We start from the raw sequence: 25,504 nt of genomic DNA, 5'->3' as shown, positions 1-25,504 counted from the left end.
ATGTCGTCGCCGTCATCCGGAGAGCGGTACGAGGAGGAAGAGGAGGAGGAGGAGGAAGACGGCGCCTACGAGAGCCAGGCCAAGCGGCTGAAACCCAGCTCCGCTGCCGAGGAAGGCGAGATCGAGTACAGCGGCGCGGAGGAGAGCGAGGGCCGGCGGGACAAGCCCCCCGCGTCGCGCAGCAGCGGCGGCGGCTTCTCGGGGGGGGTAAGGGACGCGCGGCCGGCGGGGAGGGGGCGGCTCCCCTCAGGCTGCCGGCGGGGGGAGGGGGCCCGTCCCGCCCCGCCCCTACCGCGGGCGAGGCCGCCGCCGCCCCCTCCGCTGCTCCCCGGGGAGGGGCGGGGGGGCCGCTCGCGGCCGCGAGGCCTTCCCGGGGTCGGGGCCCTCCACCAGCTTCCCAGGCATGGAGGCGCTTCCGGCGGGGTGGGAATGGCGGGGGCTCCCGGCCGGCTCCTTGCTGCGCTCCGTGCTTCCCCGCCTCAAGCGCGCGTGTTCCTGACCGCCCTGGGGCGCGGGCTGAGCCCGGGGCCCGAGGGATGCGCGGGTGTGAGGGATGGGGCTTTGGGAGCTCGCGGGCTGCCGCCGTTCCGCGGGCAGCCGGGTGCCTTTCGGGGTATCGCCATTGCAAGTTTTGTGCCGGCCCTGTTGCTGAGCGTAACTATAGAAACACCGAGGAGCGGGGAGGGCGGCGGGGGCTGAAGCGGCTGCCGAGGGTTTCTTTTCATCCTCCGTTCTGCCTTTGTGTCCGGCGCCTTTCGGCGATAAGGCTGGTCTTTAACCATCGCCTCCTTTTAAAATTAATTTCTAATTCTGCTTTCTCCCTCCCTCCCACTGCTATGAGCGCGATGATTGACTTTTTCCCTACGTACCTTTTCCTCGTGAATTTGCATCTAAGTATCAAGGTAGTCCTTGACCTATAAACTTGAGCTAACGAGTCTTTTCTGTCTGCTGTTGGATTCCTAATCTAACTAATTATTCACCTGATTCGAACCATTTTTCTCCTTGATGGCTCTTTCTTTTTTTTCTTTGAATAAGCCAAATCAGTAGACCATTGGTTCGGTGTCAGTGGATGAAATTTGGAATACGTATTTTGTGATTGGTTAAAATGAACTTGCTTATCACTGGGATGGGTTAATGAGGGAGCATTTGTTGTTACCATTTCTCCATCAGTTAAACCTATTGAAAGTGAAGGTGCGTGCTAAATTTGTTGTCGTGGTTTAACCCTCTCCTGCAACCAAGCGCTGCGCAACTGACTCCTGCCCGGTCTGATGGTGGAGGGAATCAAGGGTACAAGCGAGGAAAACCCTGCTCTCCCTTGTTCTTCCCCCACTTTATATATGCTGAGGGGGATTTCATAGGGTTTGGGATATTCCTTAGGTCACTTGAGGTCACTGTTTTGGCTGTGCTCACATGTGGAGCCGCAGGAAAAGCAGAGAAAGCCTTGATTCTTGATCAGCAGGAAGGAAAACTTCTGTATTAACAACACTGTTTTGAGCATGAGTACAAAATACAGCCCGTACTACTATGGAGAAAATTAACTTTACCCCAGCCCAAATCAGCACATTATTACAATAGTTTGCTGATAAATTGTAGCAAAATATACTTCCGTAGAGAACTTTTTTTTTACTCTCAAGTTTCTTGTGACAGACCATCACCTCTGTTGCAGTGAAGACTTACTCATGTGCTCTGTCTTACAGGCCAGTGCTGAAAGAAATCCTTACAGTTGCTTAAGTTATCTGCAAAGTTTGTCATGTAGGAGAGCTGAACACCATGCAGCGACTGTTTCAAGTAGAAAGGAGATTGTGCTTTTGCTTTTCCTCTTTTCAGCAGTACTTTTATGAAATCAACTAGTTCTTGTATTTCTCTTTTTCCTTCTTTCTGGGCTCTGGCTCAGAGTGTCTTAATGATGTCTCAGTATCTCACTTTAACCAAGTTTATCCTTCATGGTAATGGGAGCATGGGGTATGTAACTTCACCTTTTGGATCTCAAATATGGCACCTGCTGAGGCATGTGAGTAAAGAAACTGAAGCAAATGTGTAGCAGGTCTTTCAGCAGCTGGTTGTGTCTGTGGCAGTGTCATTGACAATTTATTGGCAAAATATTCTCAGGTTTACTGTTGGAGAGGCAGAAATTGTCTTGATGCTGGAGATCAAACTGGTTTCTTAAGCTGTAACATCAAGTGGAGATTGGAAAAGTGAATGACTGAGAGGTTTTGTTAGTAATTTTATGTGAAGCTTTAATAGCAAAATGCCAAGTTCTATTAGGTAGAGTTAGTCAATGTGAATTTTCATTTTTTTTTTTCTCTTTAACACCTACAAAAATGTGCAGGAAACTAACTTGTTCTGTGACGTATCTTACTTGTTCCTCTGCAGGGAAATGTCCTCAGCTTGTAAAAGTTGTATGTGGTTCAGACATACAGAATGAAGGTGGGTTGAGAGGAGGGAAGAAGTGCAAGTGTCCTGGATCACTCAGAAGAGAACAGAAAAATAAGTAGGAGGAACTACAGCAAGTGGGAAATTAGGAGGAGAAATGGGAGATGATGGTGAAATGATGATCGGGGTAAAGAGTGAGAGGAGTCTGGCAGCCTTATGATTTGTTGGGTTTTGCTGTTTGTTTTTTTCTTTCTTTTTTTTTGTTTTGTTTCTTTTTTTTTTTTTTTTTTAGTTTAATTTAATGTGATTTAAAAAAATTCCTTGCATATGCCCTGGAATATCAGTGAACTGTACACTCTTATGGATTATATACCCTTGCATAAAAGCTCTTTTGTATTTGGACTCTTCTGGCAGGTTGCTGGGGTCACTGTCTTGGCCTGTATTTATTATTGTGGCAGTTTCCTGTTCTGGGATTGTTGCATTTGGCTGAAGAAGCCCTTCATGCCTCTCTCTTTCTCCCCCTCTTTTTTTTTTTTTTTTTTTTTTTTTTTTTTTTTTTTTTTTTGAGAAGGGTGCCTAGTAATCTCTATGTGAGATCCTGAGGGAATCTGACATTGATCTTGCTCTTTGTTTTCCTCAGTTTCCCACTTGTGTGGACACTTCTTGTAAGCCAGAGGTGTACCCTCTCCTTCATGGCCCATCTCCAGGTTGAGGAGCCTGGAGAGCCAGGAACAAACCAGGGTGTTGACCAGGGAAGGAGCAGGATGTGCTCCTGCAGAAGTACTCAGTGGGAGAGAGTATGATTTGGAAAAATGACCTTTACAGAAGCAGTGTTGAAGTGATGGTGAATCCTTATCAGAGGAATCAGGATTGCAGTGCAGCAGAGGGTCAGGACACTGGGATAATGTGGGCTGAGAGCTATGTTTAAGGGAATTTTGAGGCTCTTTCAGCTCCATCTCCTCTCCCTCCCTAAAATGTCAGTTTTATGGATTAATGTCATAATTTATACAACCTGTAGCATCCAATTCTCTCACTGTCTCTGACATAACCTATTGCTAAGCATTCTTGTGAAGTCAGGGAGATCTATTAACCCCATTCTTATGGCTGGGGAAGTGAGATGTGGTGTCTGAACAAACAAACAGAGCTATGAGCTGCTGCAAGGTAAAATGGAGATGTGATCCTGCAGCTTCTGAGCCACTCTATTGAAACTTCCTGGATGCTAAATGGAAAGCAGCTCTTCTTTACAACTCAGTTGCTCCATGTCTGACATGGGCAGTGTGGTAACAGCAGCTAAATGCAATGTGTTCAGATCTTGACCTATTTTGCAGTGACTTGTCCATTACTTAAATGAAGTCCATCCTAGAAGCTGGTTTTGAGTAAATGCAAATCATCTTCCCTCCTTTGTCTTCCTTAAAAAAAAAAAACAAACCAAAAAAACCCCAAACCCCCCCCAAAACATTACCTTCAGGCTGGTTCTTCTTCCAGTATCTCAGGCAGAATCTCCTGATGTTGTTTTGTGTTTTGTTTTGGAATGGTGTTTGCTCGGTTTTATGAAATTTATTTATTTATTTATATACATATTTTTTTAAGGATAATCAGCTTGTCATGAGTAGAGAGGAAAATAGAATAGGTGATTTCATTTGGAAGGGACTTGGGACAATCACACGGTCCAAATACCTGACCATTTGAGGTCCAGTTCAGAGTTAGCAGAAGGGGTCACAGTGCAGATATTTTCTGTAGCAGTTGAAATCATTGAAAGGACACAGTGGTAGAGATACATTAAACAAAGAGAAATGATATCTAAACTCCTCATCCAGAAAAAAAAAAAAAAGATAAATTGCTAGGTAACCTTCCAGAGTATGGGGTGTGATTAATCTTAACCCCCTTCCTCTGTGTAGCCCTGCCCCCCAGGCCCCTAAACCAACCAACAGCAATTAAAAAGGCACAAATCCAGGGTATACAAAACTGATAAATTCTTCCACTGCTGTGGAGCCTTAACTTTGTCTTTGCTTGGTTCTTCTGAGATGCTTCTCCCCACCCACAACCCATGCTGTTGTATCTGTAAAACAAATTTCAGACCAGTTAAGAGGGATGCAGAGAGAGGAGAAAATTGAGACTGAATAAGATAATCTGAACAGTGAGAAACTTATAAGTAAGAATGTGTTTAGGTACTTGGCAGAGGGAATATGAAGGAGAAGTGCCATCCTTTTGCAGTGAGGGAAAAAAAGAGAGATGGAGGAGGTAAATAGTGAAAAGACAAAGAAGCAGATGTCAAAAAAAGGTAATTCAGATTAATAGGACTAATAAGAGTATACTGACTGGAAAGTGTCTGACTGGAGAAAGGATAAAGGACACATTTTTTGTGCAAACAGTTGGTGAGAAGATTCGAATCTGGACTTGATGTGCAAGAGATGCATTGTCCTACAGCCCATGATGACTTTTCTTCCTTTTTGGAATGGCAAACTGTAATTAGTTGGCAAGAAACCATTGATACGTTTCAAATGTTATGTACAGGTATGTAGGTCACCAAAAAATGGATGCTAAAATGCCATAGGTGTTCTTTGAAGCTGCTTCTGTTGTAGTCTTAGGTATGTGAAGTCACTTGTTTGTACTTCATCGGCTTGGATATGCTTCCCTTTGTGCCTTACCTTTGTTCCAGGGTAAGCATTTTTATGCTCCTGGTTTCTTTCTCTAGGGAAACCTTTTCTGTCCTTGTTACTGGTCTTGAGCAGGAAGTCTGTTCCATTATCTATTTAAATTAACTGCATTTTTCTGTCCAGAAAATCATTATTGAGCTTTCAAACCCCCTTAAGATACATACATATATATATATAAATGGTACAGCCATAACATTGGCTACTCTGTTCTCCTGGCTTTAGTGAAGTGCAAGCATGGTGTTGGAGTTTTGCATGGGGCTTTTGTGCTCTCATGGGAGCTGAGTTACTGAAAGACTCCTTTGTAGGCAGGGAAATACTGGTGGTTGTTAGTCAGTGTGTGAGCAGATGCTTTGATGTAACCCTTGTCTGTGTGCCAACTGTAGCACATGTAGCTTTCAAGATACATTGGCCGTGAGATCTTGGTTAAAATCCTGCATTGTTCATCTCTGCAAAGAAATTCCAGCAGCAGCTGGATGAACTGTGAATGTTCTGACCTTAGCTGTACACTTTACACTCTGCAGACACTTTGATTTTTCATGTGGTCTGGTGGTTTTATTTTTTCCTTCTAGAGGAAATCCAGGGTCATTCTAGATTTGCTTGATACTGCAGCTTTGCAGCTGCAAAACTTCTTTGACAGTGATATGTATGTGTGTGTCTGCCCTTTGTGAAGACTTTTCTTGCACCCAAATACACACCTGTGACACATGTCCCCATCTTTCACCAACCCATGTGCTCTGTGAATGTTAGTTTGAGGCTTCCTGGCTCATTTGTGCTTGGTTCTTGTGCTGCTGTTCACTGCTGCTGGCTAGAAACTATTTGGAGTAAAGCAGAAACCCTCTAATTTGGCCACGTCAGTGTTTTTATTTGTATAAAAGTGGTTCTGAAATTCTCTGTAGGTAAGTCCTTAAATTCATGGCAGGGGACTGAGATATCACTTGGTTGCGGTTTTTTTGGTTTTTTTTTTCCTTTTTTTTTTTTTTTTTTTTTTTTGGAGGGCGGGTGGGTTGTTTTTCTGTTGTTTGTTTTGGGGGAGTTTTTTTTTTCTTTACTCCATGCTTCTTGAGCTCCTGCACAGGCTTATATAATGGCAGTTTTTGGTTATTTCTAAATCTCTTGCTGAACATTGCTAAAAAGAATACCTTCTGTATGATGTTTTGGGAGAAGGAAATTGGGCTTGGAAAGCCAAGCATTGTTTTAATGACAACAGAAAGCAAAATTTGTATTTTTTTATATTTTGCAGAAGTGCAGACACCTGTACATGTTCATGTAACTCGTGGATAATGGATTTGAAGATGCAAGTGTAAAAGTCTTAATTTCTGAGAGAATTTGCACTGTTAGAAAGATTTGTATCTACTAATACCTGCTGGCAGATAAAAATACAAAGGAATGTGCATAACAAAGAACCATGAACTGAAACTAAACCAGAAGTTTGAGCTGGAAAGGGGAGGGAGAGTTAAATACTCTTCTGAATATACATTCTCTGAAAAGCTTGATGTGATTTATGGAGATGTTAGTTCAAAAAGGTAGTGAGTGGCAAGTACTAAGTTGGTAGTAACTATTCCTTGTGGTGAGTCTGCTTCAATGAGCAAATCATTGCTTGTATTCACCATGTGGTTAGGCAGAAATATTATTAGATGGGATTTCTCGAGTGTATTAAAGAAACCTAAAAGGAAATGCATCCCCAGGCACTAACTGGGATCTTAATATAGTAGCAAGTATGCAGGGCAATGAATAATTAATGTACTAGTTTTTGATTGTTCTGTAGATTGTAAATAAAGGTGCCCATTATGTCAACATCTTAAGATAATAGGGTTTGCAGGAAAAAGTGGTAGTTACTGTTAGTTTTCTCTTGAAGATTTCCTCAGGTGCTTTATTCAGCTTTGAAAAGTGTGTATGTGGGTTAAGAACGTATGAGCTGAAAATAAAATCTCTCTGTAGTTGTGTTCCTTCTACAAGTGCCTAAGCATTTGCAGTTCAAAGTATTAACCTTTCCAGACTACTTTGATCACTGCTCCTGCAGTACACTGGGACTGACTGATTCAGGATACAAGGTGACTTATGCAAATATCAACAGTGGTGTTTTCCCAGCCTTGCCACAGTTCTTATTCAAAATATCGTGTTGACACTTAAAGTGCTTTCCTGCTGCAAACAAATAAAATGTAAGGTAAGCTTAAAATACTACAGAGCAGATTGTTCTGATGTCTGAAGAAGCCTGAAGTGCTGGCTTTTGATTCAAACAGAATGGTCAAATCCTTGATTTAAAGAAAAAAAAAATCTCTTTTAATTGTTTAGTTAGAACTGTACATGAAACACAGGAGTAAAACACACAAGATTCAATTTGTAGTTATCTGGAATGTGTTTTTTTCCTGGCATCTGTTGTTCAAATGAACAGAGGAGAGAGGAATGTCTTAACAGTAGGAGCAATCATTGTGGGTACTTAATTATTGTAGCTCAATGCTCCTTTGTGCTACAAATGAGAATCTCTCTCAAGATCCAGAAGATGATGTGCTGCTGTTTTAAAAAAGTGAAAAATCAACAATACTGGATCTGTTAGATGGGACACATTGATGTAGTCCCTAAATTTGAATACATCAGCTTCACACTGATGCTACAATATCAAATTTGGGTGCTGGGTGTTTGCAGTGTATCTTAGTGTGCCCTTTATTATCATTAGTATTTTTTTATCATCTCCCATTATTGGGTTACTTTTTTGTTTGTTTGTTTGGGTTTTTTTTTTTTTGGGTTTTTTTTTTTTTTTTTTTTTTTTTTTGAGGCTCTGTGTCCTAGAATATTAAAGGTAATTTTCAACCTTACTTCAGGGTTTTCATGGAAAGATCAGCTGATTCCAACCCAGATTCTTCAGTCACACAGAACTGAGCCTGTCTGAAAGTAGCTCTGAAAAATATTTATGGTGGGAATTCTGTGTGCTAATGTATGATGTCTGGATCCATTAATAGTAGTCAGCCTTGGGGTGAAAAGATCCCCATATGTACAGAAATTGTGAGTTTTAAAAAAAAAGAATTAGTAGGGAGGTTGGGTTTATTGCAACCATAATCCAGAGCTGGCATTTTCTTGCATTGTGGAACATTGGAAAAATACTCAATTTGCATTGAGTTTTTGGATAGCCCTCATTTGTTCTTGCTTTTTTATTGTCTCAGCCTGTCTCAAAAAAAAAAAAATTAACCAGCATCAGCAAGCAGAGTGTCAGAAATATTTTAGCTATTGGACATGTCCTAATTTTTTTTTATGCTCCTAATGAATAGGGTGTTTGTAAGACCTCCTGCAATTCAATCAGTGTTAATGGCTCCTTTTTTTTTTTTTTATATACAAGAAAAATCCTGTGTGTGCAAACAGATTAATTAAATCTGAAAAGCTTTTTATTTTAAATACACTTCAGCAACTGAACTTGGCAATCCGTTTGGAAAGAAAAGTTAAATTATTTAACACATGCTTAGATTGTGCATTTGGATGGCTGCTTCTGGACCCAGTGTAGTGTCTACCTAGCATTTAATTTTAGTTGATGATAGAAGTGTTCCTTGCTCTGTGTTGAATTTTAAAATGTCATTTTGTTGCTAGGATGCCGGGGGAAGTCATCACAAAGTCTCTGTTTCTCCTGTCGTCCACGTCCGAGGGCTGTGCGAATCTGTGGTAGAAGCAGATCTCGTGGAAGCTCTTGAGAAGTTTGGAACCATATGGTATGTCCTAATTAGGAATGGTTTGGTTAAAAAAAAAAAAAAGCAAAACAAAAAACCAACAAACAAACGTCATAAATGACCATCATGGGACCTGGGAGTTGTTGTGAGCCAGCAGGAAACCTTAGTGTGATGTTTCCCTCACCAGCTATGTCATGATGATGCCGTTCAAGCGCCAGGCTCTGGTGGAGTTTGAAAACGTGGAGAGTGCAAAGAAGTGTGTGACATTTGCAGCAGATGAACCTGTGTACATTGCTGGGCAGCAGGCCTTCTTCAACTACTCCACAAGCAAGAGGATCACCCGGCCAGGGAACACTGATGACCCATCCGGTGGGAATAAAGTTCTCCTCTTGTCGATTCAGAATCCTCTCTACCCAATTACAGTGGTATGTTTCTTCTTCTTCTTTTATTTATTTTTTTTGTTTTGTTTTGTTTTGTTTTTTTTTTTTTTGTATCTTCACATAGGTAACGTGCATGTTCTTAAATAAAGGTTTTTAAAGACAATCTAGTGCAGATGTTTTGCAATGCATTTGAAGGCTTCGGAAGTGAGAATTTTGAAATGTTTTAAAGTTGCTGCACACTTCTGGAATATTTCTAAATGTGTTGCCACAACGTTAAGATTGTTACTGAGCCTTTAGGCTCTGAGTGGTGTATGTTTATAAAGAGCATGCAATTTTTCCAGTAGGGAAGGGTTATTTTATTGCAGTCCTTCTTAAATATTTCCTTTGTGGAAAGGTGAAACCTTTATCTTTTGGTGATCAACTCCAGTGTGATGGAATCTTCCTCACTTTTATTTGGGCCAATATATTTTCCTTTTCAGTATTTCAAGTTGTACCATTTATATAATTACATCTTAATTTATTGCCATTTATTAATGGCATGTGTGCATGTTTTTTAAGTTACAGGTTTTTTGATGTTGTTATTTAAGAATTTATGCTTTTTCGTGCATTAAATGCTTATATTTTTCATAGGAGATTTTATAGTAGATGTTAAATTGCACAGAAACATTTCAGGAAAACATTTAAAATTGTGTACTATGATACGAGTGTGAATCACTTTTTCTTAGGTATGTAAGATGGTATGGCTCAAATTGTTTGGGGTGTGTTGAAGCAAGTAACTTCATGCAAGCATTAAGTTTTATTTAATGTGCTGTATATTATGAGAGCAAATTGACTGTAACTTTGTAATCCCAAATTACCTCAAGTAGTCAGTTCCACAACATGCTTTTTGCTTCTCTGTCCTTTGAGTATTTTTGTCTCTTGATTCATCAGTGAGTGATGAATTTTCTTCCTCCTGTCAATTTTTTTTAATAGAAAAACATGCCATGGTATGAGTGGCTTTCTAGTGTTTAAAAACAAACCTGCTGTGAGCTGTGTGAACAAATCCACTGACTGAGTTACAGTATTCTTTGCACATGGGTGTAATACAAATTTTGGAAGCTCTGTTTCATTCATGCATTTTAAATTTGCCTTGCATGAGCTGCTGAGTTGAAGGTGGATGCTTGAAGAAACTGGGAGCAGAAGCCTGGATCTGGGCTAGGAGAGTTTCATGGGAATTCTGAGGATGAAGCCTCTGGCACAGTAGCTCCATTCTAAAAACAAACAACTCCCCCCAACCTCTTCCTTCCCACTGCCCCCAGCTGTTTCTTTAGCATGTACAAATGAGTGCTAGAAGCAGGCAGATTTCCAGAATTACTGGGAAGCAGCAGAGTTCATTGAAGGCAGTGTAGTCACAGCAACTGGGGAGAGCAGCTGTGCCCATAACAGCTAAAAATGTGGAGAGAAAAATACAAATTTTGCACTTGTGTGATGGGTTAAAAACTAGTTAATTTAAGAATGCCTCAGGCAAAGTCTGCATTATTAAAAAAAAAAACAACAAAAAAAAACAAAAACAAAAACCAACCACCCCCAACAAAATAAAGCAAAAATCAGCCAAACATCCCTCCCCTCAAAAAAAAAACCAAGACACAAAACCAAATACTACTTCTTCCTCTTCAACACTCTTCTCTTCTTAAATTTGAACTAGAGTTAGAAACAATAGATGAAAAATTGCAACGAATTTTAAGTGACAAGTCTGAATAACTTCAGTAAACTGTTTTATAGTTTTTAAGAGCTTTACTTTACAAACAAGATGGTGTTTTTGGAGAGATTTTGGTCTGTTAAAAGGCATCTTGTGGCAGAAGCAAAATTTTTCTATAATTTTGCTGCAGCCTATTTACTCCATTGCAATTGTGACCAGCTTCTCTCTTACAGATCTTTTTTTGTTTGTTTGTTTGGGTTTTTTTTTGTTGTTGTTGAAAAGTTTTGCCCAAGATGTCATGTACACGTCTTTGAAGTTCAGTTTTTTCATTTCCTTACCTGTGGGCAGAACTTTGTCAGGGATTTGTCTGTTCAAAGAGACTTTCCCAAAGTGACTTGTGCTGCTGCAGCCACTGCTGTCTGTTCAGCCATACTTCTGCTGTTCCTTTTAGTTCTCACTTCTAAACCTTCTGTACATGCTTGAGGAAGGTGTGGTGTACCTTGTCAATTGAATTATGATATTCTAATATGTCTATAATACTAGTGCTTAATTTGTTAATAAATAGCCCTCATTACTGTGTCTTGTCAACCACTTGACTGATTTGGTAATATAAAGCAGCTGAATTATGAAATATAATTTAAAAATCCAGCTCTGTGTGTGTGTCTGCTGGCTATTGACTCCGATGAAGTTTTGAGTAGAGCTTACATTTTGAAAGACAATTTTTTTTTTAATTTTAATTAAGTGGCTGCAAAAAAAAATTTTTTGAGGGACTAATTGTGAAGGAAAGTCACATGAAAATTCATGTCACCTGGAGCTGGAGGGTTTCTGGGACTCTCTTCTCCCAGACAGGAGAGATGGAGGGCAGCCTTTCGTGCTGCCAAGTGTGCTGTAAATGATCTCATAGGTCTTATGTTTTTATGGGTTCAGGCTGTATGGGCTGTGTTTGTTTTGGTTTTAAGAAATGCACATCCCCCCTGCTCCTCTGCCTCCCAACTGCCCCTCTACTCTGCAAAACATAATAATAAATATTATACCTACTTCCTTTGCCACTTCTCCCTCTTGACCCCCAAATAAACCTGAGGATGTACACCAAGATCTTGGAATGATCATCTTGGAGGTATTTGGTTTAGATAAAAAGGAAGGAAGGAGCATAGCACACACTTGCTTCAGGCAAATGACAACTGTTGAAATTCTCATTTTGATGAGCTAAGTTTACATTTGAACTTACTCTCTGAAAAACAATATGAACTCAGCTGCTGGAATCTTATGAAATGTGTTACAACTATAAGTGTCACTTTGTCTTTGCTGTGGTAGAACTACTGCAGGGCAGTGCTTCAAAGGTAACAGAGCTTGACACATGGATGTAGTTACTGGGTTTTAAAATAATTGAAGTTACTTGTTAAACCAGTCTTTGCGTGAGTACTTCTGTAAGAAACCTTCTCCTGTTTTTCAGATTTGATTGCCTCTAGTATATTGATCCATAAAAATGCCAATCATGAATGTGTAAATTGTAGAGGGGAAAACAAGAAATGGAATGTTAACAGGGCTTTTCTTTGCTCTTTGGCATTTAAATGCCACTGCAAGAAAATGTTCTGTGGACCAAAATTGTTTGGAATTTCCCATCTGACTAAATTTTTTTTTTCTTCTTCTCCTTCTTCCTCAGGATGTTTTGTACACTGTGTGCAACCCTGTTGGAAAAGTTCAGCGCATTGTTATATTCAAGAGGAATGGAATACAAGCCATGGTTGAATATCCTTTTTGAGTGTGATTTTTTTTTCTATAGGTTCTTGACTCCAAATGGGTTTAACATGCAAATGTCAGAAAAATACCATGTGATTTTGAGACCAAATGATTTTTTAATTTCTGTCTATGATATGGCAACTTCTAATTTTTGTATGACTGTATGACAAAGTAGTACTTACACATTTCATCTTTGTAGGGAAATGGCACTGTCAACAAATGTTGATAACCACATTTATAGTCCCTCAGGCCTCATAATTGCAGACATTAATTGTATCATAGATTTGCCAGCCCCTCATACACAAAAGTTTCCTGGTTTCTCCCTGTGTAGAAATAGGTAAGGGATTGCAGAAGTGCAGTTTGTCTTCTTCAGACTCTTCTAAAATAGTCCCAGTATGTACTGCTTGTCTTGCTATTTTCACTTTATAAAGCAAAGGCCAGCTTAGGCATCCTTTACTTTTTATTCTTGGGCATCGTGTGTTGAAGAAATTCCCTTCTCTATTATCCCACTGTTTACTCTATTTGCAGCCTTCACTTGTTCTTGGGTTGCATGTTCAGAATTGTTGTGTGTTGGTGTGGTTTATGAAGTCTGAAGTCTGATATGACTAGGCCTTAATTTGTGAAACTCTGACAGTCCTCTTCCTAAAGCTCTCTTAACATCCATTTTTAACTGTTATCTGGACAAAATTTGCCAAATTATTTACCATTATTTTGTAATTTCAGATGCTACCAGTATGCTGGCTGCGTTGATAATTTTCCAGGCAAAGGGAACAACCCAAGTTCTATTAAATCAAACTAATTGCTATTTATCTATGTTGAAAACTTAAACTGTATGTCCTAACAGACAGTAATTTGACTTACTGTATGTGTCAAGTTTGTTAAAAATGGAATTGTCAGGATCACATGACTTGCACAGTTGGCAGTTATTCTTCATCTTGTGAGAACTTAGGGAAGTTGTGGGGAGGGTCCTACACACACTCAGAAACTGCCATCCTTATGTCCTTTGAATTAAATTCTCTAACATGCCTTTTATTGAAAATGAAACCAGCCAGCAGTTGAAAGAAAACTCACACATGTGAGTGAAGTAATGCAGCAGCAAGGTGAGCAGTTTGGAGTGGCAAGGAAAGTCAGCTTCAAGACAAGCCGTATCTGAAAAGTTCAAAAATTTACTCAAATTTAAACTTGAAGTACCCATTACTGCTGCAGTTCTGGCCAGTGTCAGTTTCTTATAGATCTGGAAAACTTAACTTTCCTAATTTTTAAGTTCCACAGTGAACCTGTGTCTCTTTGGAAGAAGTTGGGCTGCAGGAATGTGGTAAAACCAAGGCACATTCTGTTGTTTTGGACTTAATCTAATATTTCTAAATGATAAACGTCTAAACTAAATGATACCAAGATGTGATGCTAAAGGTGTGTTCTGCTGCAGAGGTCAGGCTTTCTGACACCATATATTATTGAGTATGGATGAGATAATGGGTTGTGATGTGCTAAGGCTCAGGCACATTTTTGTGCTAATCACAGAGCTAATCTTGGAATATGGGGAGCGTATGAAATAACTTAGGTGTTGGAGCCTTCTACATGCATCTGCCTGTTGTATTTTTTTGAGGCAAGATGGTTCTTTGTTCACTCAAAGTCTCTCTTTTAGTTACGTGGGGGTTTTTTGGCTAATGAGCTGAAGAGGATGTACTCTTAGTTCTTTTTGCTGTAAAGTAACTACTGTGATAAGTCTGTGTGGAGTTATTGTAGTGTATACAGTAGTGAAATACTCGCAGGCTACAAAAGTAAAGACTTACCAGATAAAAGGGACATCAGTGAGACACCTGGGGAAAAAGATCCTTAACACGATGTGCATGTTTGAATCAGTGTTTTGTGCCCAGAAGGCGAAGGCTGCACTCAATGGAGCAGATATCTATGCAGGATGCTGCACACTAAAAATTGAATATGCAAGGGTAATGCTTGGACCTTCTCTTTTAATTTTACTAAAAAAGAAAATGAAGTCAAGGCTTAACCTCTTTCACTTTTACTTTATTTGAACAGCCAACTCGACTTAATGTCATTAGGAATGACAACGATAGTTGGGACTACACTAAGCCATATCTGGGCCGCCGAGGTAGGTTCTGATCCATTCTCACTGTAGCTGTTTGACTGTACTAATGCCAGCCCTTCACACGTGGTCAGGCTGTGTGGCAACAGTCCTTCCAAAGCAGGCCAGTGCTGCTGGAGGCTGTGCCCCCGCAGGGAATTAACCCTGAGCCCTAGTGCCCCCTACTGCCGTGTGCTTGAGCCACTTAGTGCAACAAGGAGCCCACACCTCCAAGCACCATCGCAGTTCTCAAGGACTTGCATTTCTCCAAGCAGCTCTCTCTCTTTGGAGGAGAGGAAACCTGGCACAGACTATTCCTTATAAACTACAAACTTGCACACTGCTTCTCCTTCGAAAGGACTCTTTTCCCCTATGTTGGACAAGGCATTAAGAAGGATAGAGGACTTCAGCAGGCTGACTCTACACTTCATCATGCACCACATCGGCATCAGCAAAAAAAAAAAAAAAAAAAACAAAAACCCAAACAAACAAAAAAACCCTCTGAAAAACCTCAGACTTGCAGTTCACCTTGTCTGCATACTGCATGCACCATCACCACAAGTTTTTAAAGGAGGACATTTTCAGTACTTCAGATTTGTGTGGGATGAATAACATGATAGACTGTACCCATTCTGTTCACGTTTGTATGTATGCTGGTCTTATTTCCCTTAAAATTACCACTGAAAAATCGAGAACCTCCAAAATTAAGAACCTCTTGTTGATACCATTGACATTGTAATCTTTTTATTACTTGCTGTATGTGAGAGTTGCATTCAGACTTAGCAGTGTAAATATTGTTTAGTAGTAGGGAAATTCAGTCCTTATATGCAGATAGTTTGAACTGAGCAGTGCAATACCAGTGAGTCCCCTCAACTATACGTGAATAATAAAATAGGGAGAGTCATAATTGGTACAGACATACTGTCTCTTAAGTACTCAGCTGTAAAAATTCTCAGAGCTTAACTCATGTCAGTGGAAACTATGATTATATATGTACAGTCAAAATGCTGTCTAGCCTAACTCGTGTAAAGTGTTTATTTAAAAGAACCAAAAATCTGTAAATCTTGAGTGCAGTGTTCAGTAACCTATGTACAATAATGTGTTCAATGTAAAGTTAGAAGAGTGAAGACAATGTGACCAAGATAGAGTATCTACTTATCAAAGGCTACATGAGAACCAGGGCTTTGGCTGTCTCAAGAGATTTGCACTTTCACAGTAATTCTGCAGAGACACTGGGCTTGTGAAACTGTTGTACAACTAAAAACTTAGGGCTTGGCTTTTCAAAACGAAGTTCTTGTAAAAAGTTAACAAGGGAGCTACAGTATTGGTTGCAGCTTGTAGATTATGACTATTTCTATTGAGATTCAATTTTTTTCTCGAATTCTTGAGTCAAAGAAAAGGGATTCTGAAGAAACTCAAGAACAAGGAAAAAAAATCTGAAGGTTTGAATTGGAAAAATTGAACGGATTCATTTGACCTGCGTGTCTTTTGATCACTGCAGTGTTTGGAGGCTGACTTGTAACACTGCATTTAAATGTATTATGTAATTGGTCTGCAGATGGGTATGACTGTCTGAACTAAAACTTCCCCAAACTTGAGCAAACAGTGGAAAATGAAAAACTTAGGATAGGTGTGGCTTGCTCTTTTCAAGAACTCTGTTCTTTTGTTTTTCTTGTATTTCTGTCCCTATTCTCTATATGTAAGTGCTCTACTACACAAAAAAGGAAGAAAATTAGACTTGCATTATTTAAACATATATATATATACACATCATTGCATATTGTATGTAGCATGATTTTTCATTTATTGTGATCCACATCCTTTTATGTGGACAATGGGAATATAAATTGTTGACTGAACACTGAAATGCATTTGAGAAAACAGGCATCTAGAGCAGTTTTGCCCATAAAGTAATCCAGAAGTTGGGGTTTTCTTTGAAAGAGTTTATGTATTTGTCCTTCAACTTACTCTGGCAACAGCATTAGTTGGGTTTTGAACATGGTGTGACCTGAGCTGTAGGGCTCTCACTGTAGCAAAAGTCTTATCCCAAAGGAATTCATTCCAAGGACAGACATGCTAATAAATCCTTTCAGAATTTCACACCTACCCTTCAGATGTTAGGAAGTATATGCATTTTGCTAATGCTTTTTTTTAAAAAGAACTGTTTTTAGTTCTTTATGGTGATAAATTTCTTTACTATTCTTTCTCCACTGAAATAAACTTCCTGACAAGTGCCTGCTGCTGTGAACTCATATTGCATTAGATTGAGTGAAATAAACCCACCTGCCTTAGTATTCTACTTGCCTTTAGCCAGAAATTTCAGACTAGATTGGAGCATTTCTTTTGGTGGCAATACCAGCTTGCTAAGTGACTCAAGGACCTGATGTTAAAACAAAACTAAAAATCAAGGAACCCAAGCTTAAACAAGATTATAAAGAACCTTTCTTTTTCAGAATTATTTTTAACACAGGTCAGTTCTCGTGTTTCAAATGGTTGTTTACACAAGTTTTTGTACTGGCACAATCCAGGGGCTTTGTTCAAAGAAGGAACAAACACGGAGCAAGGAGAGACTTGCACCACCACGAGAAGGAAATATTTGTCAAATGTTTCTCACAGAATTCTTTATTTGAAGAAGGTGATGCTAGAATTTATTTTACAGTGGGCAGTTTCAAAGCGTTTAGTTCCACAGATTTGAACTACACCATTGATTTTTCTGAAAGATGATTACTGCATGCATACAGTTTAAATGCTCAGATACTTGACCTGACTCATTTGCTTTCTAGTGCCAAGAAATGGAGCTGTTACCCTGAAAAGGGAGTGGAAAAGTAAACTTGACAGCAGTAATCTTGCTTCTATATATTTGAAAGTGTTCAGGACTGGTCTCTCTTCAGATTTTACTGCCAAAGTAAATATTTGACTTGGAACCTGGCCTCAAAATCCTGAGCAGAAGGGGCCACATGTGTTTTCATCTACCACTGTTGTGTAATCAAATAGTTCCTATTTTTTGGGGAAAAAGCTCCAAGTGCATTGGGCTGGAGTTACTATTTTCAGCAGTCATACTTAAATTTCCTGAGAACTGTTGTAAAATTATAAATACCTTGCCCCATTTTTTTAATATAGCTTTTTTTTTTTATAATTGCAAGAAAAGAATTGTTGCTTACCACAAAGAAATCTGGAAGTTTAGATTTTTTTGTCGTGCAGCATGGATCTTGATTGGAACAAACAGCTTTGGCTGTGAGACATTGCTTCCCTCCATTAATGTAGACCCCTTGCTTAACTTTATATCCTAGAGAACTGGGTTTTCTTAAAGGATTGAGTGTTGTTTAAGTGCATTACTCAGTGATACTTTCCTTAAGTTGAACTGTTATGTGCTGCTGATAATGCCACAATGTACAATCCTTTCAGCAGGCCCATAAATCAGTAGGTGTTCTGTAAATATATATGTACACATATGTAATGCTCTCTGTTTACTGATTATGAAACCATGTAATACAGGTTGTTGTTGGCTTATGCTGAAACTTCTTGAAAGAAGCCCACTTTGAAAATGTGTTGCTGTTGAAGCTAATATTATGATTCAGGTACTGTCTTTCAAAAGTACTGCATTTCAAATTTGTTTTAAGAGACACATGGGTAAATCCTGCTCTGTATGGTGTTTTCTATACTAATGTGTGGTGTCTGTTAGGAGAACTATTTGGTATCTCCATAAACTTTAAATGTCTGCATCTCCTCATTGGCCACTGCCCCCAATCAACTTAAGTGCAATTTGTTATACAGATGGCAGTCTTTTAATTTTGGTGTCCCAGGGCTACAGCTTGTGTTTTTAGACATAGAGTGAATGAGAAATCGTTTATAAAATTAACAAGGACTCAAATTACTTTTTCTTAACTAGAAGCTTTGTGTCTTAACTGGAGAAATCAAGTACCTGGTTGTGCATACTAAACTGGTTTCTTTCCCTTCCCACGTTAGACAGAGGGAAGGGCCGGCAGAGACAAGCTATTTTGGGAGAGCACCCATCATCCTTTAGACATGATGGCTATGGTAAGTAACATGGGATGACAGCTGGTTATGATTTCCTACATGCTCTGGGGAATTCTAAATATTTAATCAATGCTTGGCTGTGGTTCCCTTCAGCATGGGCAGTTCACGTGCAGTGCTGTGAGTCTGCCTTCTGAAACACTGCTGGTTCAGTGAAATCCATTGTGCAGTCATTGGCTCGCCTCTTCCTTGACACCCAAAGTGTTCAGCTCTACAGGTTTATTCCTTGGAAGAAAGTTTCAGTTGCCAAATGATATCTGGATGGGGAAAGCAGTTTTCTAGAAAATGGCAACATAGTGTGATCAGTGGTTTGGTACAACAGAGAGCTCTGATGTTTTTGCATGCAAAGCTATGAATTGTTGGCATTGGCACTTCTAATTTAGCTGATTCAGAAAAGGTAGAGCTATGTGAGTGTAGAGGAATGATGTTTTGGAATCAGTGCTGTAAAGCACTGCATTTGTTACCAGTGCTCTCTCTAAGGCAAGACCTGCTATCACTTTGATGTGCTGAGCAAGACCTCAGGGTGGAGAGACATGTCCCCACTCACACGTGACTTTTCTAGTCATTTACTCCCTCAGCTGTCAGGTGCAATGTGATCTATCTTGCCTCTTTCTTTGCAAAGGTATTTATGATCTTTTACAATGTAGGTTGATATCCTACCTACTCCTTCCAAAGGTTCTTCAAATCTCCGGAATTTCCAAGTCTCACCTTGATTCAGTGATGGTCTTTTTTCATTCTTCTGATACATCCTTCTACCTTAAGTAATGTGTCCATCTCCTCCTGTACCATTGTTTCCCTGTCATTACTGCTTTTTGCTGTGAAAAAAAAAAAAGGTTCCTTTTATACTTTGCTTATGTGAATTTCACATTATTTTTGTCTCAGGAAAACAGGGATCCTCCCCTTGGTCTGTAATACTGACATTTTCTATGAACAGAAGTATTGCTTACTAGTAGTGTCTCATCACTAAAAGAAAAAAAAGAAAAGATGTGTCTATTTCAGTGAAACTTGTCACTTTTTCTTTAGTGGAAAATAGGACTGCTTCATTTTGCATTAGTGTGGAGGTTTAAGTATTCCTGTTTCTTGCAAATGACCTTTTTGTAGAAAGGCAGGCTTCTGACTTAATTTCATATCTCTGGGAAAAAGAGCTGTGTCATCTCCTGACCTCTGTCTCCTTTTGGTTTGTTTTCCTGACTTTGTAATAGTCTTTCTTGGTGTCACATAGCTCTGTAACTAGATGGGAATATTTCTGAATGTTGCTTTTAATAATTTCCTCTGATACGTTTATGTTCAAATATTTTGCACGCTGCAGGGAAGATAATGATTTTTGTAATTACTGGAGTTATCTTTTTTTCAGCAATTGCTGTAGCCTTCTATCCCTCCTTTAAATATGCATTATGTACATGGGCTTTGATGCATAATTAAGTAGTGAAAATTATTTCAAACAACATAAAAACATGGTCTCTCATCTCCTTAGGCTCCCATGGTCCTTTGTTGCCCTTGCCAAGCCGGTACCGAATGGGATCCCGGGACACTCCAGAACTTGTTGCTTATCCATTGCCACAGGCATCCTCCTCTTACATGCATGGTGGAAATCCTTCTGGGTCAGTTGTCATGGTTAGTGGGTTGCATCAGCTCAAGATGAACTGTTCAAGGGTATTCAACCTGTTCTGCTTGTATGGAAACATTGAGAAGGTAAGGCATAATTTATTAGAAACTTGGAAACTACTGTAGTTCTTAATAAATGCTTTGGAAAAAGCCTTTCTGAGATTGTCTAAAAATATATCACAGTGTTTGATAAAACTCTTGTTTAAGCTCTTTGTTGCAATGTAATTTTTTTTTTTTTTTACCTTATCTGTCTTAGGTGAAATTTATGAAGACTATTCCGGGCACAGCACTGGTTGAAATGGGTGATGAATACGCTGTGGAAAGAGCAGTCACACATCTCAATAATGTCAAGTTATTTGGAAAGAGACTCAATGTCTGGTAAATATGTTTTATGACATTTATGGCCCACCAGTGGGCAGATGGAATGAGGTATCAAAAGGACAGTATCACATCACTCTGTTATCTTTGTGGGAGTTAAGATATCCAATTGTGACTGTTTACTTTGGCTTTCAGCTGAAGGAGGGTGAATTTAGGCTAGATATTAAGAAATTCTTTATTGTGAGGGTGGTGAGGCCCTCACACAGGTTGCCCAGAGAAGCTGAGGATGCTCCATCCCTGGAAGTGTACAAGGCCAGACTGGATGGGGATTTGAGCAGCCTGCTCTAGTAGAAGCTGTTCCTGCCCAGGGGTGGGGGGTTGGAAGGAGAGCATCTTTAAGGTCCCTTTAAATCCCACCCACTCTGAGATTTATTGCTATTTATAATTTTATTTATTTATATTCATAAAGCATATTGTCATTACATGGATTGGCCACTAGTAAGCTGTATTCCTTAATGTGTCTTATCCATTCTTCCTGCATTTTTTTAAGGAAGGTGTCAAATCCAATCCATCTTGTTCTTACTGTATTTATTTCACATTATTATAAAGAAACATCAGCTCTTTTCTAGTTAGATAATAATCTGAAAAAGAATAATCTGCAAAGTATGATAACCTTAATTATTTAAGAAATGTTATCCTTAAATTCCAGTGTTTCCAAGCAGCACTCAGTAGTTCCAAGCCAGATATTTGAACTGGAGGATGGCACGAGTAGTTACAAGGATTTTGCCATGAGTAAGAACAATCGCTTCACCAGCGCTGGCCAAGCATCCAAGAACATCATCCAACCACCCTCCTGTGTGCTGCATTATTACAATGTTCCCCTGTGTGTGACTGAGGAAACATTTGTAAAGGTGAGTCACTGACATCCAGCACTCTCTGGGCTCTGTCCTGGCTTTTCATGGTGCTGCTTTTGAAAATTAGTAACTGGGAGAGCCACTGGAAGAGAGCTGTTCCTTAAAATACATTTGTAGCCCCTCTGGATATGTTCACAATTCTGAAGTTGCTGTCTCAGTTTTATTTTTTTTTTTTTTTTTTAATGTGAGAAAGAAAATCTTGATAATAAAGTTGAGGAGCTTAATGTGGGGGGGTTTTTGGAGGAGAGGGGGAAGACGCAAAGGCAAATACATGAAAGTTAGGGCTACAAATCACAAAGGATTTACTGACTCCCTGTAATGACTGCTAGGATGTTATGGAATGGAGACAAGCATGCACCTGGGACCTTTGGCACAGCTGTATCCTAAACAAACTCTAGATGCTTGAAACATATATTACTGGGCCTCTTTCAGTGGAGGCAGTAGTAAGGTTACTGACAGTTCAGTGAGTTCTTTTTCAGTTCAATAAAAGATGTTTTTCCAACTCTGTCTGAAGGGGTACTGTGGTTCCCAAGTGGTGTCCTTGTATGTACAACTTCAGAACTACTGTATTGGAGCAGGAATGTCAAAAAGTAGAACTTGGTATTGTTTAAATACTTTTTTGGAGACAGTAGTGATATCACAGAAACAGGAGCCTTGTTTTACATACTACAGAATAGTATTCTAAAGAGTTACCAGTCTAAACATATTTTTAAAAATTATTTGCCGTAAATTCTTACAAACTCTCTTAAAAAGTCCAAATCTTCCTTTTTATGTGTCTCTTCCAGGAACTTGAAATTTTTGCTAATTTGTTTATGTACACTTTTGCTAGAGTTTCACCTCTTAATTTTATTTTTGTGACAGTTATGTGAGGATCATGAAGTTCTCAGCTTTATTAAATACAAAGTGTTTGACCCAAAACGTAAGTAAAATTTTGCCAGTTTGGGAAGCTACTTGGTTCCAGTTTTGATCTGAGTATGCACTATCAGGAGATGTTACTGATCTCCTCCTTCCCATTTTTATTTCTCATTTTGACAGCTTCTGCCAAAACACTGTCTGGTCTGTTGGAATGGGAATGTAAGACAGATGCAGTAGAAGCTCTCACTGTACTTAATCACTACCAGATAAGAGTCCCAAGTAAGTAAACTTTTTCCTAATCTCACTGCTGTAGTTTTTCTTCTGTGGAGGAGAACTTCAGGGTTCTGGTAGCCATGGAAATGATCAGAGGGCTGGAGCACCTCTCTTATTAGGAAAGGCTGAGAGAGCTGGGGTTGTTGAGATGGGAGAAGAGCAGGCCCCAGGATGACCTTATGGTAGCATTCCAGTACTTTAAAGTGAGCCAGTAAAAAAGAGGGAGAATGGCTTTTGATGGGGACAAATAATGGCAGGACAAAAGGAGTAAGGGTTTTAAACTGAGAGATTTAGGTTTGAGATGTTAGGAAGATGTTCTTGACTGTGAGGCTGGTGAGGCACTGGCACAGGTTGCCCAGAGAAGCTGTGGATGCCCCATCCCTGGAAGTGTTCAAGACCAGGCTGGAGGGGGCTCTGAGCAACCTGGTTTAGTCTGTGGCATCCCTGCCCACGGCAGGAGGTTGGAGCTGGATGATTCAGTGAGATGATCTCTTCCAACCAAACCCTTCTATGAGTCTTTCACAATTAATATAGAGAACTCTACAATGTCTTGAAAAGTGGATTCTTTAAGTTACCCAGCTCGCAGCTCTCAGTTTACTGCTTCTGTAGCATGTTCCCTTTGAAACCACCAGAAACTGTGAAGCCAAGGTGAATTTAACTCCAAACTAGCAAGAACAGAGTGGGGTGAGTTCACCTGCTAAACAAGTACACAACAGGCCAGATCTGCACTGAACAATTAAGACAGTTTACTGGATTAAATGGAATTTTCCCAGACATAATTTTGAATCTAGGCCAGTGTCTTAAAATTATTTTAAGCTACCTTCTCCTAACTGTTACGAGTTTGTCTCCCTGTGAAGTGTTGACAGTTCAAATCTTTTCCCCCACACCTTTTGTCCACCTTCTTAATAATGGACCTTAGGGGCAGAAACTTTTTGAAGATAGTATGGATAATGGTTCACAAATTCAGTTTTATCTCAGTGTGGAGAGGTGGTAGCAGCAGCAAAGTTTCCTCTTTCAGTGTGAAAAAGGCACACCCCAGTGGAGGTGTGAGCGTGAAATACAGGGAACTTCCAGGTGATGGAAGGTGGATCAGCAGGAGAGCTGTGCCCACGGTGTTTTCTGTGTTGTCTCCTCACAGATGGCTCCAACCCTTACACCTTGAAGCTTTGCTTCTCTACTTCATCCCATTTATAGAGAAGAGGACAGCATGTTAAAAGCTACGTTCACCTGGATTTGCAAGTTAAAAACTACACTTCGTTCACAAAGCTCTAAAGTGGTTGTTCTATTGTTGCCTTGTTTCAACTTAATTCTAATATCTTTTATCTTGTTTTATAATAAATGGGTGTTCCTTCATAAATGCAAACCAGATTTTTTTTTTTTTATTTTTGCCTCTGAGAAGTACATGTCGTAAGCTTACTACAAAGTTTGTATTTTGTTAGTGTAGTATCTTCAAATGTCTAAAGAAGCACCAGTAGGATAAACAAGATTGTTTCTTTTCAAAAAATGAAATATATTTGCATTTTCAAAACGTTGAAGATTAGCAAGTATTTTTCCATTTGTAGTCTTAATTGGCAGATAGAACTATTACAGCAGAATTTTAAATGTAGAACTTGTTTTTCAGTATGTTAAGTAGTGAAGTATGTTGCAATACTAAAAAGAAGCTTTTATTTATGAAGTGCTTTGATTGGGTTAATGTTGCACATACTGAACTTTTAGTAGTATAGCCTTCATTTATAGTTCAAACTGAGCTAACATTGAAAAGTATTAAGTATGTACACATGTATGGTATGAATTCATACTTACTTTTGTTTTGTTGTTTGTTTTTTTTTAAACCTGTTTTCCATTTGCATTAGCATGATGCCATCTACAGCTAGTCCCACCATAGGGGCCTTTTAAAAATTAAAATTGCAAGCCTGTATCAATGTGTTCATCCTCATTTTCCGTGATTTAAACTTAAATCTTTGGTGCTTAGCATATCCTTTTGACACTTTTTTTTTTTTAAAGCAGTGGTTATGACATACTAAATGTTAAAAGTTGTGGGGGGTTGACAACATGGATTGCAATGGAAACCAAGGTGATAAAAATTGTTAAAACAAAAAGAAAGCCCCCACCATATCCTTTCATACCTGAACAGTTAATTCAATGTTTTCTTTTGTCTGATTTATCTTAAACATCTATTATGACCCTGAAGGAATTCATTGGATGAATAGTCTTGGCTTGTGTGTAGTTTAAAATGAGGTAATTTCAGTGGGATTCAGGTAAAACAACTTAATATGTGATGTGAAATTACTGAGGTGAGAAATCTTTCACTTTGGAGAAGATTATTTGTTCTATCCCAGTACTTTGAAATCTGTCTTCTTGAACTGGAGTTGTGTCTTTTTTTGGGCTAAGCCCCCAGAAATGGGAATCCAAGCATTGGAGTCTGGGAGCTGTTGTCCTAGGCTCTCTGTGTGTTCCCCTTTCTGAATTTGAAGTGGATTGTTGAGGGCTTCTTTCAATTTTGTTCTTAGTCATTGCAGAGAAGTTAGTTTATCAGCTCTTTTATGCTTTATCCTACAAGTTCTTTATTCTGTCTCTATGGATTTTATCTACATCCTTTATGCAAGATGATTTGTGCAGAGTGCTTGTCCTTGAGAGTTCATGTTGTAGGATGTTTACAGGCTGTGGGCATTGCACATCTTTCAGTATAGACTGGATTTTTCCCCATTCTTAATTTCAAGGCAAATATTCCTTATCGTACAAGGGGAAATGTGTCAGTTGTGCTTCAGGTTTTTCTCATCAACAATGATTCATTTTTGCCCTGTCCACCTCCATTTTGTTCATGTTTCAGGTGTTGAGTGGTTTAGGTATTCACAGCAGGCTTTTAATATGTCTGAACTGGGAGCTGAAAACCAGCTGCTCTTTGGCAGCTCTTTCAGCACAGAGTTTGGAATAATCCTA

At 39.4% G+C, this 25,504-nt stretch overlaps 1 protein-coding gene across 1 annotated transcript; it reads left to right on the top strand.

Moving 5' to 3' along the window:
- On the top strand, positions 1–24,583 carry HNRNPLL (heterogeneous nuclear ribonucleoprotein L like). Its single transcript, XM_062490694.1, has 13 exons — positions 1–207; positions 8,607–8,725; positions 8,871–9,108; positions 12,405–12,490; positions 14,334–14,430; positions 14,519–14,591; positions 18,531–18,602; positions 20,074–20,291; positions 20,461–20,582; positions 21,232–21,433; positions 22,298–22,355; positions 22,472–22,570; positions 23,703–24,583. Exons 1-13 carry the CDS (start codon positions 1–3, stop codon positions 23,756–23,758), a joined length of 1,647 nt encoding a protein of 548 aa, XP_062346678.1. The 3' UTR covers positions 23,759–24,583.
- Positions 24,584–25,504: the final 921 nt, after the last annotated feature.

The sequence above is a fragment of the Cinclus cinclus genome, chromosome 3 (assembly GCF_963662255.1).
Source record: "Cinclus cinclus chromosome 3, bCinCin1.1, whole genome shotgun sequence".
Classification (NCBI taxonomy): Eukaryota; Metazoa; Chordata; class Aves; order Passeriformes; family Cinclidae; genus Cinclus; species Cinclus cinclus.
The sequence above is the reverse complement of the archived record's forward strand: the minus strand, read 5'-3'. Positions and strand labels throughout refer to the sequence as shown.